Source organism: Solanum verrucosum, unplaced genomic scaffold (assembly GCF_900185275.1).
Source record: "Solanum verrucosum unplaced genomic scaffold, falcon-dt-bn FXZP01000228.1, whole genome shotgun sequence".
NCBI classification, from domain to species: Eukaryota; Viridiplantae; Streptophyta; class Magnoliopsida; order Solanales; family Solanaceae; genus Solanum; species Solanum verrucosum.
This window is the reverse complement of record NW_026020210.1, coordinates 2,571,885-2,590,946: the sequence shown is the minus strand read 5'-3', so window position 1 is coordinate 2,590,946 and position 19,062 is coordinate 2,571,885. Positions and strand designations below refer to the sequence as shown.

Sequence of the window (19,062 nt, the reverse complement as noted above, 5' to 3'; positions counted from 1 at the left end):
CGGTCAAATGTTGCCACGGGACGGAGGGAGTACCATTTTTGTTCAAAGAAAGAGATCGTTGAAGAGTTTTTCTAAGCAATTTGTGCATTTTGCCCCAACTTAGACCCAAGGCCCATACCAACTACTACCAAGTTTGAGACAACAAAGAATTGTCAAAAACATGACCTAATTGTTGTAGCAGATGTTTCTAGAAGCATCTAGCACCACTCGAACCTCCCCGACGGCCCCCTCTATAGTCAAAAAAGAGAGAGAACAACAAAAAAGACTCATTTTTTATTTTTTAATATAAAACTGTGAACCCTTCTCCTTTAAACCCTTCCGTTTTTATCAGTATTCTCCGTTTGGTTCCTTCAGAAAAAGATCAATCGTACACAGACGGAGTCCGTGGAACAGATATCTTCCTCTTCAAGGTATTGTTTGAATCACAAAACTCTTTTGTAGATCTGTGATTTGATTTAGATTTGGTGATGTTTAGAGTTACCTTTGTAAATTGCATGTTTTGTTAGGAGTAATCTGAATCTGTTGTATGGTGTGGTTATATAGACTGTTGTATAGCTTGATGATTAGTAGATTATCGTTCCTGCATTGTTGGTTGATGTGAGTAAAGGGAATAAATGATAATTAAATGAAGAAACATAGTGAATTTTAGATTAATAAGGGGGGCGGATGGAAAATCCTATAGACTAGATTGGGTGCTGTTGTAATCTACTAGGTAGATAGTTCTTGGTTAGTCCTCAATCAGATCAATTCTTAAGATTTAAGATTCTTTTCGGGTGGGGTCGGGGTGGGAGAATAGAGCAGGCTAATGGCTTTTTTGGATCAGTGTTTGGTTTGAGTTTTTATTATTGGAAGGAAATGTGTTCGATTTAGTTTATACGAGGCAATGTGGAGCCCTATTTTATTTATATAGGGTGAATTTTGGGTGATTTGGTGTATTGGGAGATAGAAGATTAAAAAAGAGTGAGTTCTCGTTGATGCTTTACTATCATTTCCTTCCTTATCGATAGGTGCACGAGATTCATGCATGAAAGTTTCCTTGGCGGGAAAGTTGGATAAAATTTGTATACTTGGAGCTTTGGATATTGGGTAAATTAGAAAAAAAATATCATTTTTGAACTTGGAGTCCACGTTGTTTTGATTGTTGACTTTTTAAATGACGTGTCTGGAGATTATTAATTACGTTAGGCCAGGTTATGTTTCCCCTCGCTAATCATAAAAGGAAAAAGAACTTATTTGCTCTATTCTGTGAATCCATCATTACTGGATAGAGTAATTGAATTCCAAGAAATCCCCTCCACGAGGGAGCCTCTTTCTTAGCTTATAAATGGAAAATCAATCACTTTTTGATGTCGCTCTTGGGTTCTACAATTTAAAACCCTTTGCTTCTTCCATGACGCACCTGCAACTTATCGAGGACATGCTCCCTAGAAAGGGGCATATGGAGATCAAGATTAGGGTAGAAGGTTAGTAGATAGTCGAGCGTTGGCTAGTTTCCCTTGTCAGTACTGTTATTATTACCCTCCTACTATCTTAATTGTTGATGGTTCTATTTGTCGATGATTTCATTATTACTTGATGTTCCCTTTCTTTCCGTTATCATTATTTTGTGTTTTGCTATGGTTATTTTCTCCGCTATTTTCTTCGTGACTTCTTCACTTTGGTATTTCCTTTTGTTAATGATTTTTCTTATACCTGAGCCGAGGGTCTATGGAAAACCTCTCTACCTTCACATGGCAGGGGTAAGGTCTGCGTACGCACTTACCTTCTCAGACCCCGCTTGTAGGATTACACTAGGTTTGTTGTTGTTGTAGCTTCTTAATGTAGATACATCGGATGTTGGTGTTTAGTTGATTATATATTGTCTTTTGCTGTTGTCCAGGGACTTTCTCGTGCTTGTGCTGTTGGACATCGAGTGATCGAAGTCAGCAAGGATGAGTGTGGTTGGTTTTGACTTTGGCAATGAAAGTGGCGTTGTTGCAGTTGCTAGGCAGCGAGGAATTGATGTTGTACTTAATGACGAATCAAAAAGGGAAACTCCAGCTATAGTCTGCTTTGGAGAGAAGCAGCGATTTCTTGGTACTGCTGGCGCAGCGTCAAGCATGATGAATCCAAAGAATACCATTTCGCAGATAAAGAGGCTAATAGGGCGACAATTTTCAGATCCTGAGCTGCAAAAAGATCTTAAGGCACTGCCCTTCTTAGTAACTGAAGGGCCCGATGGATATCCCCTGATCCATGCACACTATTTGGGGGAAATGAGAACTTTTACCCCTACCCAAGTTGTTGGAATGGTGTTTTCGGATCTGAAGACTATAGCAGAGAAGAATCTCAATGCAGCAGTAGTTGATTGTTGCATTGGAATCCCAGTTTATTTCACTGATCTTCAGAGGAGAGCTGTAATGGACGCAGCCACCATTGCTGGCTTGCATCCTTTGCATCTAATTCACGAGACAACAGCTACTGCATTAGCGTATGGTATTTACAAGACGGATTTACCTGAAAATGACCAATTGAATGTTGCTTTTGTGGATGTTGGGCATGCAAGCTTGCAAGTCTGTATTGCTGGCTTCAAGAAAGGCCAATTGAAGATATTGTCTCATTCATTTGACAGAAATCTTGGTGGGAGGGATTTTGATGAAGCTCTTTTCCAGCATTTTGCTGCAAAGTTCAAGGAGGAATACAAAATTGATGTTCTCCAAAATGCTAAGGCATGCATTAGACTTCGAGCTGGTTGTGAAAAGTTGAAAAAGGTTCTCAGTGCAAACCCTGAGGCACCTTTGAATATAGAGTGTTTAATGGATGAGAAGGATGTCAGAGGGTATATCAAGAGGGATGAGTTTGAGCAAATCAGCATCCCTATACTGGAGAGAGTGAAGAAACCACTGGAGAAGGCTCTTGCTGAAGCTGGGCTTACTACTGAGAACATTCATGCAGTTGAGGTTGTTGGGTCAAGCTCTCGTGTGCCCGCAATTATGAGGATTTTGACAGAGTTCTTCGGTAAGGAACCAAGGCGCACCATGAATGCAAGTGAATGTGTGGCCAAAGGTGCTGCACTGCAATGCGCTATTCTCAGCCCTACTTTTAAAGTGCGAGAATTCAAGGTAACAGTTTGTCAACTTTGCATTCTCTTGACTGATATATTGTTCCATAGTTATCTTGGATTCAGGGATTTCAATTTCATCATGTGTTGCAATGTTGTTGATAATCCTTGATCCTTATTGTTTAAGTAGGCACTAATTTAATAAGTGAAGATAGATTTTGAAACATGCTTTCGATTTTTCCTTTGTTTTATTTAGTGGTTTGAGAATGACAAATTGGAGCTAGAAGAAATTGTCTTCTTGAAGGATGAAGGAAATGCACAATTTATCATAAAACTACTAAGATTTTTGTTGAAGCAAATGCTATACTATTAACCTTTACTAAAAGATTATTTACTAGTTACACATCAAAGTTCCCAGCAGAATAAATTATGGTGATTTCTGAGTGTAAGAAGTACTAAGAGTTCTAGTTGGCTGATTGTGAAGGTCAATGAGAGCTTCCCTTTCTCAATTGCATTATCGTGGAAGGGGCCTTCCCCTGATGCACAAAATGGAGAGCATCATCAGAGCACAATTGTTTTCCCCAAAGGAAATCCGATACCCAGTGTGAAAGCTCTGACATTCTACAGATCTGGCACATTTACAACAGATGTACAGTATGCTGATGTCAGTGACCTGCAGGCGCCAGCAAAGATCAGTACTTACACGGTATTTCAGACTTTCACTCATTAATTAGTTTCTATGGTTTCTTTTCTAAAAATTAGAGGATAATAGGTCCTCTAGTTTCAGGTGAGTTCTTGGCTGACTTGGATTTTGTTTGGTCTTTTTGACAGATTGGACCATTCCAATCTTCAAAGGGTGAAAGGGCCAAACTAAAAGTTAAAGTACGCCTAACCCTGCATGGTATTGTCTCGGTTGAGTCCGCAACTGTAAGTCCAGAGATTTGTGACTTTCTCGTTCTTGTTTTTTTCCCAAATCGAAAGAATATCATCTAATCTTATGGCTTTTTTTCTGTAATTTAGCTTTTAGAAGAAGAAGAGGTAGATGTCCCAGTTGTGAAAGAGACAGCTAAGGGACCTGCCAGAATGGAAACAGATGAAGGTTCAGCTGATGCTGCTCCTTCAACTACATCGGAAAGTGATGTAAATATGGAAGATGCTAAAGGAGCTGCAGCTGCTCCAGGGACTGAGAATGGTGTTCCAGAATCTGGAGATGAACCTGTCCAAATGGAGTCAGATGCTAAGGTAACGTCTCTCTTTCACGCCTTTTAATTACTGCTTGAGCTAGTTTATGTTTCTCTATCAGTCATACTTGATTGTTATAAGATCAACCTATGGCATCTGTTCAAATTGTCAGGATTTGATTTATGCATGAAATAGGGAACTCATGAATTCACCAATATTTTAATTCTTGAATGGCATTAGTGTAGTGCTTTTCTTGCTTAATTAATGTTGGGGTTATAGTTAGAATTCTTCTTCTGTTTCAGTGTGTTTAGATCAAAGATGTCGGTAAAGCTTAGCATTTAGTGTTCATTTTCTTGCAGGTCGAAGCCCCTAAGAAGAAGGTCAAGAAGACATCTGTACCAGTGACTGAGATTGTTTATGGTGCAATGGCAGCTGCTGATGTTCAGAAGGCTGTCGAGAAAGAATTTGAAATGGCTCTTCAGGACCGTGTTATGGAAGAGACGAAGGACAAAAAGAATGCTGTTGAGTCCTATGTTTACGACATGAGGAATAAGGTATCGGTTGGCTTTTTATGGTGGTTGTATGAAAACATTTGTATGTCACTGACAACTTTCTTCTTTATATATCCAGCTTTCAGATAAATATCAAGAGTTTGTAACTGATTCAGAAAGAGAACAATTTATGGCTGTACTTCAAGAAGTGGAAGATTGGTTGTATGAAGATGGAGAGGATGAAACTAAGGGTGTTTACATCGCCAAGCTTGAGGAGCTTAAAAAGGTTGGTGTTTCTCGCCTTTCCTTTTTTGCTAGTCTTTTTGGCATATATAGGGCTGATTTGGTGTGAATCTGCAGCAAGGTGACCCGATTGAGCAACGTTACAAAGAGTACACGGAGAGGGGTCCTGTGATTGATCAATTTATTTATTGCATAAATAGTTACAGAGAGGCGGCAGTGTCAAGTGATCCCAAGTTTGATCACATTGATTTAGCAGAGAAGCAGAAGGTATGCTTGATCTTGCTATTTGCCTTTTCATCATCATAATGCTGGCCTATTTTCTTCCTGAGAATGTGGTTTGATGCTTATGTTTCTCTTGCACTTCCTAGGTTTTGAATGAGTGTGTCGAAGCTGAGGCTTGGTTTAGAGAGAAAAAGCAGCAGCAGGATGCTCTTCCAAAATATGCCAACCCTGTTCTTTTGTCAGCTGATGTTCGAAAGAAAGCAGAAGCACTTGATAGGTACTGTTGTTTATTGATTTTTCCCTTTCTTTTTCTTGATAACGGTGGTGTTTCCACAGTGTACCTGCTACCTTCCACCAGCAAAGGTATCGGGTATCTTGGTACACAAAGGCTTGGACAAATGAGAAGTAATTACCTAGTGTTATTGCCTCCGGTCGGATTTTGCCATAACTTGTAGATCACAATATTTGGGCTAATTTTATTGCAAAGTCTGTTGATATCATTTCTTGATTTGCTAGTCGCTGTCCTTCCACATAAGAGCATTTCTTTGTTTATTTCTTCCTTCCCTATTTCTCCTTCTGCTTAACCCACATTTGAACTATCTGTTTGTACAGGGTGTGTAGGCCTATAATGACAAAGCCTAAGCCAGCTAAGCCAGCAACTCCTGAAACACCGTCACCTCAACCTCAAGGAGGTGAGCAACAACCTCAGGGTGCAGCGAGTCCTAATGCTACTGAGGGTGCCAGTGCTGACAGTGAAGTACCACCTGCTGGCGAGCCAATGGAGACTGACAAATCTGAGACTTTGCCAAGTGCTTCATGAATTAAGTTGATGGTTTGATGAAGGGACAGAGTTGGTTGGGTTTGTCTTACTTTTTGCATTTTACCCTTATACATTTTAAAAGACCTATAGTAGCAGTCAAAGATTTTGTCATTAAATTGTTGTGATCAATTTCGGCCATATAGATCTGTCTTGTCAAGTTATATTATTTGATAACGACTCTCAAAAATCCTGTTTTTCAGAGGGTTTTTATGTTAAGTACAATTGCTGTTCTCTGATATTTTCTGTTGGTCACTAAATGATTTGTTGAGCTGTGTTTGGCTCCTTGTAGCTAGAATATATCTGCATTTTCCGTTTTCTTATTTCCGTGCAATTATGGTCTATTGCTTGAGGTATCAACCGAAAGTTAGGATCTGAAGTAGTTTGTACTCCAAGCAAAGATTGATCTGTTTGAACCTTTGGTTCATAGTGTTCATTATATTGATTTGGGCATTGGCAAATTGAGAAAGGGTTAGTTATATGGCCTACTTCGTTTCTTGTTATTAGGAATGACTGCTTGCTACGAGTGGCCTATTTTGTTTCTCAATTATTTGAAGATAATGGCAACACCAAGTACAATGGAAAGGAAACGGCAACTCTCGACTATTGATGGTTTAAACTTTTATAAATATATCTCAAATAGGTTATATTATTTCTCTAACCCTGACATTGTGAATGTGGCTTCAAATGAGAAAGAGTCCGTTTGGTCCAAACTTTAATTTGACATATATAGTGTTTGATTAAAATAAAAATGTGCTTTAATCACTACTTTTTAAACTAAAAAAATATAGAAATATGTTGGAAGTTATAAGCTAAAATTCTTAATTTATGTCTTGTGGTTTATAAGTCAAAGGTTACAAGTTCCAACCAAGCATGCTTGTAAGGTCTTATTTGCTTGTACTTAATGGAGGTTTAAATGTAATTAAGTGTATTTATTTTTATCAAGATTTAAATACTTAACAAGGTTAAATAAGTCTTAAGATTTAAAATAGAGTCATAGTATCATTAAGATGTATTCTTATGTGGATAATATTTTCTCACTCTATTCACAATCTCCACTCACCATCACTAACCACTTTTCCTATCACAACCACCATCACCGCCATTATGAACTACTCTATCGACGTCTACCACCAACCACCTCTGTTATCATAACCACCATTGTTGCTAACTATTGTTATTAGCTGCTACCACTCTTATCTCTTTCATCATTAAGATTATATCCATTGTTACTATTATCCCCGTCTCTGTAGCCGCTACCACCTCCACTATTAGTATCAACCATTATCACCACTATAGTCAAGTCCTAGTATCAACAAACTCTGTCATCACAACTAGCACCGCCGCCAACTATCACCATACATTCTCGGATCACCACTACCACCACTATTGTTAGTTATTACCATCACCGTGGTTAATCTATACTGCTAACTTACTCCATTATCATTACTAGCACGACCACCAACTACTACAAAATGCCTCACCAATAATCATACATTCTTCGGCCATCATCATCAACACCGCCAACTATGGACAACCAACTTCATCATTACAAGCACCAACACCATTATCGATCACCACTGTTATGATAGTCACCACAACATTATCCATCTCCACTTTCACAACTATCACCACTATCATCCTAACAACAATTATTATCATCACTACCACCACTTTAAACTATCTCTATCATTACTAGCGAGTATAAATGTTCGTTTGGATTATCTTATTTTTAGGTGTTTTTGACTTTTAAGTAGTTTTGGAGGTATTTAGAAAAATTATAATTAAGCACCCATTTTTAGGCTAATTTTTTTTAAAAAAAATATGACAAAAGTCAAAAGAAGGGTACCATTATTTACTTATGACTTTTAACTTTTGATTTATAAGTCCATCCAAACAGATCCTAAGTGCTTCATTTTTTAATCAAATAATGATTTTATTTTATTAATTTTTTTATGTCTAATTAATTTTTATTTGAATTGTATAATTATTATATACATATAAATAAATTATGTATATTCAAATATTGAAAAATAAACAGGCATAATCATTCAATGTTCAGATCTAGAGACCGCATCTTAATCATTCAGATATACATTCAGATTCAGACATCCGAATCTTAATAGAAACAAATAAAGCCTAAGTATAATAGAGTATAAAATGAGACAAAGTAGCCGCTTTTAGAATTGTTATTTAAAATGCATGTGCAGTTTATAATATTGTAGACATTCAAATTTTGTGAGACTCTACAAGACGTGTTCGATTTCAGTTAGGAATATTGGAGGCTACTCTTCTAACAGTCCGACCCACTAGTGACATTGTCCGCTCTGGATCTAGGCCTGCACGACTTTAAAACGCGTCACTAGTTGATAAGGTCTGCTTACTTATATACCTAACATCTCTCTTGTGTTTTGCCGATGTGGGACTTCTTGTCTTAAGTTGAGGCGTCACATACACCCTTTGTGGACTTAACGTCCTCGCTGAGGGTTGCCCTACCATATGAGATTGACCTAGACTCAGTACTGAGGTTTGCCTCGCCTTATCGGGATTTGCTTAAACTTAGTTGAACTCTGGCCCAAATCGACAAGGCTGACATAAGAGTGACGCAGATACCATTTGTAACGATTTGATCTACTAATGATATTGTCCGCTCTAGGCTTAGGTCCGCACAACTTTAAAGCACGTCATTAATTGGTAAGGCCTCATTACTTATATACCTAACATCTCTCCTATGTTTTTGCCGATGTAGGACTTCCTGTCTTAAGTTAGGACGTCACAACTCTACCCTAAACCCTATCTCATGCCTATATAAAGGATAATATATTTTCTTGGAGAGGCATTTCAAATATTCTGCAAATTCATGAAGAGATCAAATTTAAATCACCATAGTTTGAGAAATATGCCACTAACGACCTTCGAATCATGGAGAAATATTACGAGAGAAGAATCAAGGGAAGAACAAAATTGTACCTATATTGATTAATCAATAAAATATTCTTGTTTCTTTATTTTTTTGTGATTGCATTTTTATTTTGCTCGGCTCTAAAATTTGTTGCAAACAAATATATTTAGAGCCTTTTTGAATTAGCTGAATAAAGTAGTTTTTAAGCACCTAAGCTTAAATGTACTTTTGAAATGCTGAAATTGAATTTTTCTTAAAATAGTTTCGTGTTTGAGTAGAAGTGATGAAACTTAAAATAAGTAGTTATGTATTTGATTAGGGAAGTGCTAAAAATATTATTTTTTTATTAAAATAATTAAGATATCTTTTAATCTGTTAGCACTGAAATAAATTGATTATGGCAAGATTTCAATTCCAAAATTGATTGTAGTACAAAATAATTTGTCTCAATTCATTTACTGTTCTTAATTTATAAAAAAATATTTTAATTTTTGAGAGTTCTAATTATGAACATTTTTTAGTTTAGGTAAGAATTAATTATATACATTAAATATTGAATTTGTTAAAAACAAGCATTTTAATTGAGGAAAATTAAAATTTTAATTATTTCACATGACTTGAACATCATTTAATTATTTGTACGTATTTAGGTTAATGTCTATGAGAAGTTTGAGACCGAGTAAATATAGATCTTTTTATAGGAGAATGAGGCAGTGGGGATGAAAATGAAGCCGGATATATGTAGAGTAGTGCAGATTTAAAGTTATGCTAGGTAGTGTAATTTTAAATTTTGTGGGGCAGGATTGGACAGGGTAGGTTGCAATTTTTGAAAATTTATCATGGGACGAAATAAGGTGGGTTAATTTATTTTTTTTGCCGTGAATTCGTAAAACTTCAAACGCTTTAATTTTTTGTTGTAGATTTGTGAAATTTCAAACACCTTCCAAGTAATAGTAGTCTCAAATCCTATTTAAACTAGTTAACTACTTCAAATTTTAATAGTTTGACAAAAATAAAAAATAAAAATAAAAATTGTATCAAATATTATAAAAGCTTCAAATCAAGTAAGAAGAACAAATAAATTTTAGAACATACTACAAGCTGCGAATCGCAACCCCAAATCGCTAGAAGATATAATAAATATGATTTGGGTTATAGAAAAAAGAGTGCACAATTGCTTCTTCTTTTTTTTTATAAAAAAAACAATATGATGTGTATGTATATATTAGCAAATTTTTTTACTAATTACAGTCTAATTAATATTTGTAACAATTGCCACTTAATATATATTTGGTGTGTTGTGGTGGAGGAGGACTAATCAGAGACAGGCAGACAACCAATACAACATGATGTTTGCTAACTCTTTGGGTCTAGGCCAAGGTACTAGCAACATGACTAAAGGTCGTGCACTACTCTATGGTCTTAAATTGTGGGTTAATAGATGATACGATAGGGTTTGAGAGAAACTGATTCTTACTCTTAGCTAAATGCATAAACGGAGAATGAAAATGCCTTGGAGATTGGATACGTTGATTCAAGAATCATAACAAATAGTTGAAACTCATGGATCATCCGTCATTGCTTCGTGGAAGCTAACAAACCTGTCAATATATTAACATTCAGGAGTTATAGTGTTGGTGCAATTCATGATTTCAACTCTTTCTCTGATCTCTCAAGGAAAGTTAGGGGATTAATTAACACAAATTGATGAAGCTTTCTTCCTTCAGAATGCAACAGGTCAAATCTTCTAATTTTATTTATGACCCCCCTCCCCCTCGAATCCTCCTTAGACTGCTCCCTTTTTTGGTGTTAGCTTACAATTTATCGAACTTTATCTCTACCAAAGATCTTGTATTAAGTTTGATAGGCCAAACTCCAAAATGTAACTCTTTCATATTAACTTTGGTCCGTGCGTACATGGACAATCACCATCTAGTAATCACTACCTAATTAATTCTTTCATTATATAACTTCTTTTTGAATCAAGTCTTAAGCTATTTTACTACTATATAGAAACGGCTAGAAGCAAGCAACTGTTCGTTGACATATCTGTATTTAACTAAAGATTTTCCTGAAACTCTTTTCATTTTAATTTATCAGTTCATTTTTTTTAGTTTGTTGCATATTTGAAAGTTATATAAAACATTTGATTAGTTCTCAAAACTACTCTATTAATACCACATTTAAAAAATAATATATGTATACTATTTGAAAATTGACATGAGCTGATGTATGTGGTTAATGGTTAAATTATAAATGGGACTTTCTACATATGGCTATTTGTGCACTAAGGATGAGAACTTTCTAGAATACCTCTAGACCCATCTAGGACCACTCGAACCTCCCTAGTCTCCAAAAAAAATGAAATATAATAAATAAATAAAAGCTAATATATATAACTCGAAAATTCTACACAAACCCCTCTTCTCTTCATTCCTCCTCCATTTACATATTTTGCTCTCCTTTAAACCCTTCTGTTTTATCATACTATTCTCCTTTTGCCTCGTGGAACTGCGATTCCATTCTTCGTCTTCAAGGTATTGTTTGCATCACAAAACTCTTGCTCTCTGTATTTCAATTTGCAGATCTACAATTTTGCTGCTTTTGATTGTTTGTTCGGCTTAGATTTGGTGATGTTTAGCTGGAGATGTAGTATTGTCGGTTAAATTGCATGTTGTTTAGTGTTTTGTTAGGAGTAAACTGAATCTGTTGTATGCTGTGGTGATATAGACTCTGTTGTAGTTTCATGATTTAGTAGAAAATTGCAGTTTGTTGTTCCTGCATTGTTGGTTGCTTTGGCGAACTCTTAATCTATTCTTTGAAAATTACAAGACGTGAACAAATGATTAAGGAGGTTAATGATTAAAGGTGTGGATCGAAAATCCGTTAAGCTAGGTAGGGTGCTGTTGTGATATGATCTTTGCTTAATCTTCAATCAGATCAATCTTAACATTGGAGTGTTTTTTTTTTTTTTGGTATGATTTGAGTTTATATTATGTAAAGTTTGTTTGGATTGATCTATTCTAAGTGTTCTATAGCACCTTTGTAGTGTTTGAGTAAGATTAGAAAGTGCTTTTAAGCATTTGGATCTAAGCCAAAAGTTATAAGTTAGGATTTCTAACTAATGGCTTTTGACTTGTAAGTCATAAGCCAAAGTCAATCCAAATAGGCTCTTAAGTTTATATAAGGCAATGTGGAGCCTGTTTGTTAAAATTTATATAGGTTAAATATAGGGATTTGGTGTATTGCTAGATTGTATATTAAAAAAATTGAGTTAGCGTTGGTGGTTTACTGTAGTTTCCTGCCTTGTCGGTAGGTGTGCGAGTTCATTCTCGCATGAAAGTTTCCTTGGTAGTAAAATTAGATAAAAATTGTGTACTTGAACTTTGGATATTGGGGAAATAGAAAAAGAAGAATCATTCTTGAACTTTGAGTCTATGTTATTTTGATTGTTGACGTTTTTGAATGACGTGTCTGGAGATTGTTGATCACGTCACGCCATCTTATTCACTCTTTACTAAAAAGGAAACTTATTTGCTCTCTTCTGTGTGTCCATAATTACTGTATAGAGTAATTGCATTCCAAGAAATCCCGTCCACGAGTGATCAGCTTTCCTAGCTGGAGATTGTTGATCACTTCACGCCATCTTATTCACTCTCTTTACTTAAAAGAAAAGAGAGAACTTATTTGCCCTCTTCTGTGAATTCATAATTACTGTATAGAGTAATCGCATTCCAAGAAAACCCGTCCACGAGTGATCGGCTTTCTTAGCTTATTAATTGAAAATCAATCACTTTTTGATGTTGCTCTTGGGTGCTACCATTTAAAGCCCATGGCTTCTCTCATGTAGATTCACACACAGCGGATGCTGGCGTTTTAGTTGATTCTTGTCTTTTGATGTGGTCTAGGTACTTTCTTTGTACTGTAGTTATCGCAGCCAGAAAAGATGAGCGTGGTTGGTTTTGACTTCGGGAATGAGAGCGGCGTTGTTGCGGTTGCTAGGCAGAGAGGAATTGATGTTGTACTTAATGATGAATCAAAAAGGGAAACTCCAGCTATAGTCTGCTTCGGAGAGAAGCAAAGATTTCTCGGTACTGCTGGTGCAGCATCAAGCATGATGAATCCAAAGAATACCATCTCCCAGATAAAGAGGCTAATAGGGCGGCAATTTTCAGATCCCGAGCTGCAAAGAGATATTAAGACACTTCCCTTCTTAGTAACTGAAGGGCCTGATGGATATCCCCTGATCCATGCGCGATATTTGGGAGAAGTGAGAACTTTTACACCTACCCAGGTTCTTGGAATGGTGTTTTCGGATCTCAAAACTATAGCAGAGAAGAATCTCAATGCAGTAGTAGTTGATTGTTGCATTGGAATTCCAATTTATTTCACTGATCTCCAGAGAAGAGCTGTAATGGATGCAGCCACCATTGCTGGCTTGCATCCTTTGCATCTAATTCATGAGACAACAGCTACTGCATTAGCATATGGTATTTACAAGACAGATTTACCTGAAAATGACCCAGTGAATGTTGCTTTTGTTGACGTTGGGCATGCAAGCTTGCAAGTTTGTATTGCTGGCTTTAAGAAAGGCGAATTGAAGATATTGGCTCATTCATTTGACAGAAATCTTGGTGGGAGGGATTTTGATGAAGCTATTTTCCAACATTTTGCTGCAAAGTTCAAGGAAGAATACAAAATTGATGTTTACCAAAATGCTAGGGCATGCATTAGGCTTCGAGCTGCTTGTGAAAAGTTGAAGAAGGTTCTCAGTGCAAACCCTGAGGCACCTTTGAATATAGAGTGTTTAATGGATGAGAAGGATGTTAGAGGGTTTCTCAAGAGGGATGAGTTTGAGCAAATCAGCATCCCTATACTGGAGAGAGTGAAGAAACCACTGGAGAAAGCTCTTGCTGAAGCTGGGCTTACTACTGAGAACATTCATGCAGTTGAGGTTATTGGGTCAAGTTCCCGAGTACCTGCAATTATGAGGATTTTGACAGAGTTCTTCGGTAAGGAACCGAGGCGCACCATGAATGCAAGTGAATGTGTGGCCAAAGGAGCTGCACTGCAATGCGCTATTCTCAGTCCTACCTTTAAAGTGCGAGAATTCAAGGTAACAGCTTGTCAGCTTTGCATTCTCTTGGTCAATATATTTTTCCATAGTCATTTGGATTCAGGGTTTTCAACTTCATTTTATCTAAACCAATCAAAACAAAATTATATATGTAGGCACCAATTTAGTGTGTTAAGACAAGTATTGAAACATGCTTTTGATTTTTCCTTTATTTTATTTAGTTGTTTGCATTTGGTTAACTTGAATCAAGTGTAAATATAAGGGTAATGAACGACAAATTAGGAGGTAGAAGAAATTGCCTTCTTGAAGGATGAAGGAAATACACGATTTATTATAAAACCACTAAGATTTTTGGTGAAGCAGATACCAGCTGTGTTGCTTTTAACATTTTCTTAAATATTATGCTACTAGTTGCACATCTAGCTCCCAGCACAATAGATTGTGGTGATTTATGAGTAAGAACTGTACTAAGAATTCTATTTGGCTGATTGAAGGTCAATGAGAGCTTCCCTTTCCCAATTGCATTATCGTGGAAGGGGCCTGCTCCAGATGCACAAAATGGAGCTTTAGAGCATCATCAGAGCACGATTGTTTTCCCCAAAGGGAATCCGATACCCAGTGTGAAAGCTCTGACATTCTACAGATCTGGCACATTTACAATAGATGTACAGTATGCTGATGTCAGTGAACTGCAGGCGCCAGCAAAAATCAGTACTTACACGGTATTTCAGAGTTCCACTTACTAATTGGATTCTATGTTTTTTTTTAAAAAATTATAGAGGAAAATAGAGCCGCTGGTTTCTGGTGAGTCCTTGGCTCACTTGGATTCTCTTTGAACTTTTTGACAGATTGGACCATTTCAATCTACGAAGGGTGAAAGGGCTAAACTAAAAGTCAAAGTACGCCTAAACCTGCATGGTATCATCTCTGTTGAGTCTGCAACAGTAAGTCCAAAAATTCTTTTTTTTCCCTTCAATTATCTAGTGAGTGGAAACAATATCATCTGATCTCATGATTTTGGTTTGTAATTTAGCTTTTGGAAGAAGAAGAGGTGGAAGTCCCAGTTGTGAAAGAGACAGCTAAGGAACCTGCCAAAATGGAAACAGATGAAGCTTCAGTTGATGCTGCTCCTTCAACTACATCAGAAAGTGATGTAAATATGCAGGATGCAAAAGGAGCTGCAGCTGCTTCAGGGGCTGAGAATGGTGTTCCAGAGTCTGGAGACAAACCTGTCCAAATGGAGACAGATGCTAAGGTAACACATCACTCTTTTACTTCTTATAATTACTTATCTAGCTAGTTAATATTTCCCATCAGTTATACTTGATTGTTACTGATCAGACTATGCATCTCTTTAAATCATCAGGATTTGATTTATCATAGGGAGCACATGCCTTAGCTATATTTACCTATATTTTAATCCTTGAAATGCATCACTGTAGTGTTTTTGTCGCATAATTAATGTTGGGTTGTAACTGATATTCTTATTTTTCTCCGTGTATTAGCTCATTGATGTCGGTAAAGTTTAGCATTTATTGTGTTCATTTCCTTGCAGGTCGAAGCCCCTAAGAAGAAGGTCAAGAAAACATCTGTACCAGTGACTGAGATTGTTTATGGTGCAATGGCAGCTGCTGATGTTCAGAAGGCTGTTGAGAAAGAATTTGAAATGGCTCTTCAGGACCGTGTTATGGAAGAGACAAAGGACAAGAAGAATGCTGTTGAGTCCTATGTTTATGACATGAGGAATAAGGTATCGGTTGGCTTTTTATGGTGGTTGTATGAAAACATTTGTATGTCACTGACAACTTTCTTCTTTATATATCCAGCTTTCAGATAAATATCAAGAGTTTGTAACTGATTCAGAAAGAGAACAATTTATGGCTGTACTTCAAGAAGTGGAAGATTGGCTGTATGAAGATGGAGAGGATGAAACTAAAGGTGTTTACATTGCCAAGCTTGAGGAGCTTAAAAAGGTTGGTTGTTTCTCGCATATCCTATTTTTGCTACTGTTCTGGCATATATAGAGCTGATTTAGTGTGAATCTGCAGCAAGGTGACCCAATTGAGCAACGATATAAGGAGTACACGGAGAGGGGTCCTGTGATTGATCAATTTATTTATTGCATAAATAGTTACAGAGAGGCGGCAGTTTCCACTGATCCTAAGTTTGATCACATTGATTTAGCAGATAAGCAGAAGGTATGGATATATCTGCTTGATCTTGCTATTTGCCTTACCTTTTCTTCATCATATAGCGCCCATCTTCTTCTGAGAATGTGGTTTGATGCTTATGTTTCTCTTGCACTTCCCAGGTTTTGAATGAGTGTGTCGAGGCCGAGGCTTGGTTTAGAGAGAAAAAGCAGCAGCAGGATGCTCTACCAAAATATGCCAACCCTGTTCTTTTGTCAGCTGATGTTCGAAAGAAGGCAGAGGCACTTGATAGGTACTTTTGTTCACTGATATTGTTTTACCACAACTTGCGGATTTAAGTATTTGGGCTACTTTAACTCCAAAGTGTTGATACCATTTCTTGCTTCTCCATTCACTCTGTCCGTCTTCCATGTCAGAGCACCTCTTTGTTTCTTTCTTACTTACCTATTTTTCCGTCTGCTTTACCCACTTGTTAACTATCTGTGTATCTACAGGATCTGTAGGCCTATAATGACAAAGCCTAAGCCAGCAACTCCCGAGACACCACCACCTCAATCTCCTCAAGGAGGAGAGCAACAACCTCCGAGTGCAGAGAGTCCTAATGCTGGAAATGCAACTGAGGGTGCCAGTGCTGGCAGTGAAGTACCACCTGCAGCTGAGCCAATGGAGACGGACAAATCTGAGACTGCGCCAAGTGCTTCATGAGTTAAGTTGATCGTTTGATCTTGAAAGAGCTTATGAAGGCAGACTTGGTTCGATTTGTATTACTTTTTTCATTTTACCCTAGACTTTTTGAAGGATCTATAGTAGAAATCAACATTTTGTCGTTAGATTGGTGTGATCAATTTCATCTGGCCATGTCCGGTCAGGCTATATTATTGTTAACGATACTCTAAAATCCTGTTTTTCAGGGGTTTTGTTTAATGTGAAATTCAATTGCTGTTCTTTCCCATGTTTTGTTGCCGCTAAATGATTATGCATGCGGCACACCCTATAGTAGAAGAACCCCAAGTAGTCACTTCAAAGGATGATATTTAAAACACATGCGCAATTTACAATATGTTTAACCTTAGCCATTTTGTTGTTACCTTTTGCTGCAAATGGTACAAAAACATAACTAAACAGATAAAATGAGGAAACAGCAGAAATTTCTTGTATCGGAAATTCAAGATGACTTTAGGGGAAAAGTTAATGGACCTACACAAAATGAACCCTATTCCTAAGTATTGCAGAGGTATTAAATTTTACGATGCCATTATTACTTTACAATTTTTCCAAATATAATATTCACATATCTTTGAACCATCTAACTCGTCAAGTCAAAATTAAGTAAAAAATTGATTTGTCATGGCAATGACATGAAATTTATATTGCATTTGGAAAGTGGGCAATAAGTAAAAGGGAAAAATAATGGCAAACGCAAGAAATTTATATTGCATTTGGAAAGAGGAAAATAAGTTAAAGGGAAAAATAACGGCAAACACATCGAAAAAGAATCACTTTAAAAATATTGAATCAAATCGAATTGAAGTTGAAAAAATCAAATTGAATTGAATTATTTTGATTAGGTGTTCGATGTATACTTGTCCTAAATAAAAAATTGAAGCTTTGATAAAACTAAATTGAAGAATCAAATACCAACCTTATTAAGCTTTTATGGATCGAAAGTTCTTATTTGCAGTCTCTTCAATCCGTCTTTAATTAACTTAAGCTATCTCTGATCGAAGTGCATCCATTTTTATCCCTTACAATATATAACTGAAGTGCACCTATTGTTGTCTGCACTTTATTCACACATGATTGAAATGCAATCAATTTTTGCAGGATCGGTTAGTTATGATTGAAATTTTAGGAATTTATATAAGATGTGTAGTTATATTTTTTTTCCTCTCAAAACAACATTTTGTTACTCGAATTTCTACAATTCAATGCACTATTTAATGCATAAAATCTACTTTTAAGTGTCTGTATGGAAAGTCACCTGGTAACTAGGAATGATAATGGAGCGGGGCGGAGCGGTTGCGGGGAAAACCCGCATAAGCCCGCTAAAATTATAACCCACTCCGCCCCGCCCTGCATAGCATCATTTATTGATTTCAACCCATCCCGTCCCGCCCTACATAAACCCGCTTTGTCCTGCCCCGCACCCCTAAAAGGTTTCAAATATCAGATGCATAAGTGTTTAACCAAAAAAAATAAATTATTTTAATTGCTTAATAATTTTTTTAACCTTTAAAATTAATATGTTAATACTATTCCAAACAGTCAGTAATATTTTTTGTTGATAATTTTGAATTAATTACATATGACGTAATAAACAAATTATTGAATGTAGTATGTCAACAAGTTTTTTTTTTCCTTTCTAATTTATTGGCTATTAAAAAACATTTTTTCATCTAAAAAATCACCAAACAGTGACCAAACAGATCAAAAACTGATGCAAAAGTTAGTGTAGATCAGCGAATTTTAAAGACTTTTACCTCAAATCCGCGCCCCACCCTGCCCCGCGAGAATTTTGAAAATATATAGTTAAACCCACCCCGCCCCACCCCAAATCTGCAAAAGCTATAATCTGCCCTACCCTGCAAACGATGAAACTCGCCCTGCTCTACTTCCTCCCCGCCCCATTGTCATCCCTATTGGTAATTGAATTTGGTGTAATTGAGTGTAATTACATTGTCTAATCAAATAATTACTTGGTCAACAGGTAATTAAGTGTAATTGATCGGAGATAATTACACTCTCCAATTCCCAAGGACAAGTTGTGAATTGCTGGTAATTACATGATATAATTACAAGTTGATTACTTTTTATTTTTTATTTTTATTTTTTCCTCTTAATTTATTTTTATTTCTATTATTTTAAATTCTCTTTTTATTTTTATTATTCTAAATATTTTAAAAGCTTATTTTTTATTTTTTATATTTCATTTCCTTCT

At 36.4% G+C, this 19,062-nt stretch overlaps 1 protein-coding gene across 8 annotated transcripts; it reads left to right on the top strand.

The window, feature by feature from the left end:
- The first annotated feature begins 240 nt into the window (after positions 1-240).
- Positions 241-17,073, top strand: LOC125830497 (heat shock 70 kDa protein 15). Of its 8 annotated transcripts, none has more exons than XM_049509693.1 (11): positions 241-410; positions 1,880-3,101; positions 3,525-3,746; positions 3,872-3,967; positions 4,061-4,282; positions 4,582-4,776; positions 4,853-4,999; positions 5,074-5,223; positions 5,325-5,455; positions 5,791-5,825; positions 16,645-17,073. In XM_049509693.1, the coding sequence occupies exons 2-11, from the start codon at positions 1,932-1,934 to the stop codon at positions 16,827-16,829; spliced, it is 2,553 nt and encodes an 850-aa protein (XP_049365650.1). In that variant the 5' UTR covers positions 241-410; positions 1,880-1,931; the 3' UTR covers positions 16,830-17,073. The 8 variants fall into 8 exon arrangements, with proteins under 8 accessions (XP_049365650.1, XP_049365656.1, XP_049365657.1 ...); XM_049509699.1 differs by lacking the exons at positions 5,074-5,223; positions 5,325-5,455; positions 5,791-5,825 and adding exons at positions 15,913-15,947; positions 16,023-16,172; positions 16,286-16,416 and having other exon boundaries at positions 291-410; positions 4,853-4,964; positions 16,619-17,073; XM_049509695.1 differs by lacking the exons at positions 1,880-3,101; positions 3,525-3,746; positions 3,872-3,967; ... (4 more) ...; positions 5,325-5,455; positions 5,791-5,825 and adding exons at positions 11,410-11,434; positions 12,806-14,013; positions 14,469-14,696; ... (4 more) ...; positions 16,023-16,172; positions 16,286-16,416 and having other exon boundaries at positions 372-391; positions 16,619-17,073.
- Positions 17,074-19,062: the final 1,989 nt, after the last annotated feature.

Excerpts from the sequence above, each read along its gene's own strand:
- LOC125830497 (XM_049509693.1), top strand. The coding sequence starts at position 1,932 with ATGAGTGTGGTTGGTTTTGACTTTGGCAATGAAAGTGGCGTTGTTGCA. Across the intron at positions 3,747-3,871 it reads CAAAGATCAGTACTTACACG|ATTGGACCATTCCAATCTTC; the intron begins GTATTTCAGACT and ends TCTTTTTGACAG. Across the intron at positions 5,224-5,324 it reads ATTTAGCAGAGAAGCAGAAG|GTTTTGAATGAGTGTGTCGA; the intron begins GTATGCTTGATC and ends TGCACTTCCTAG.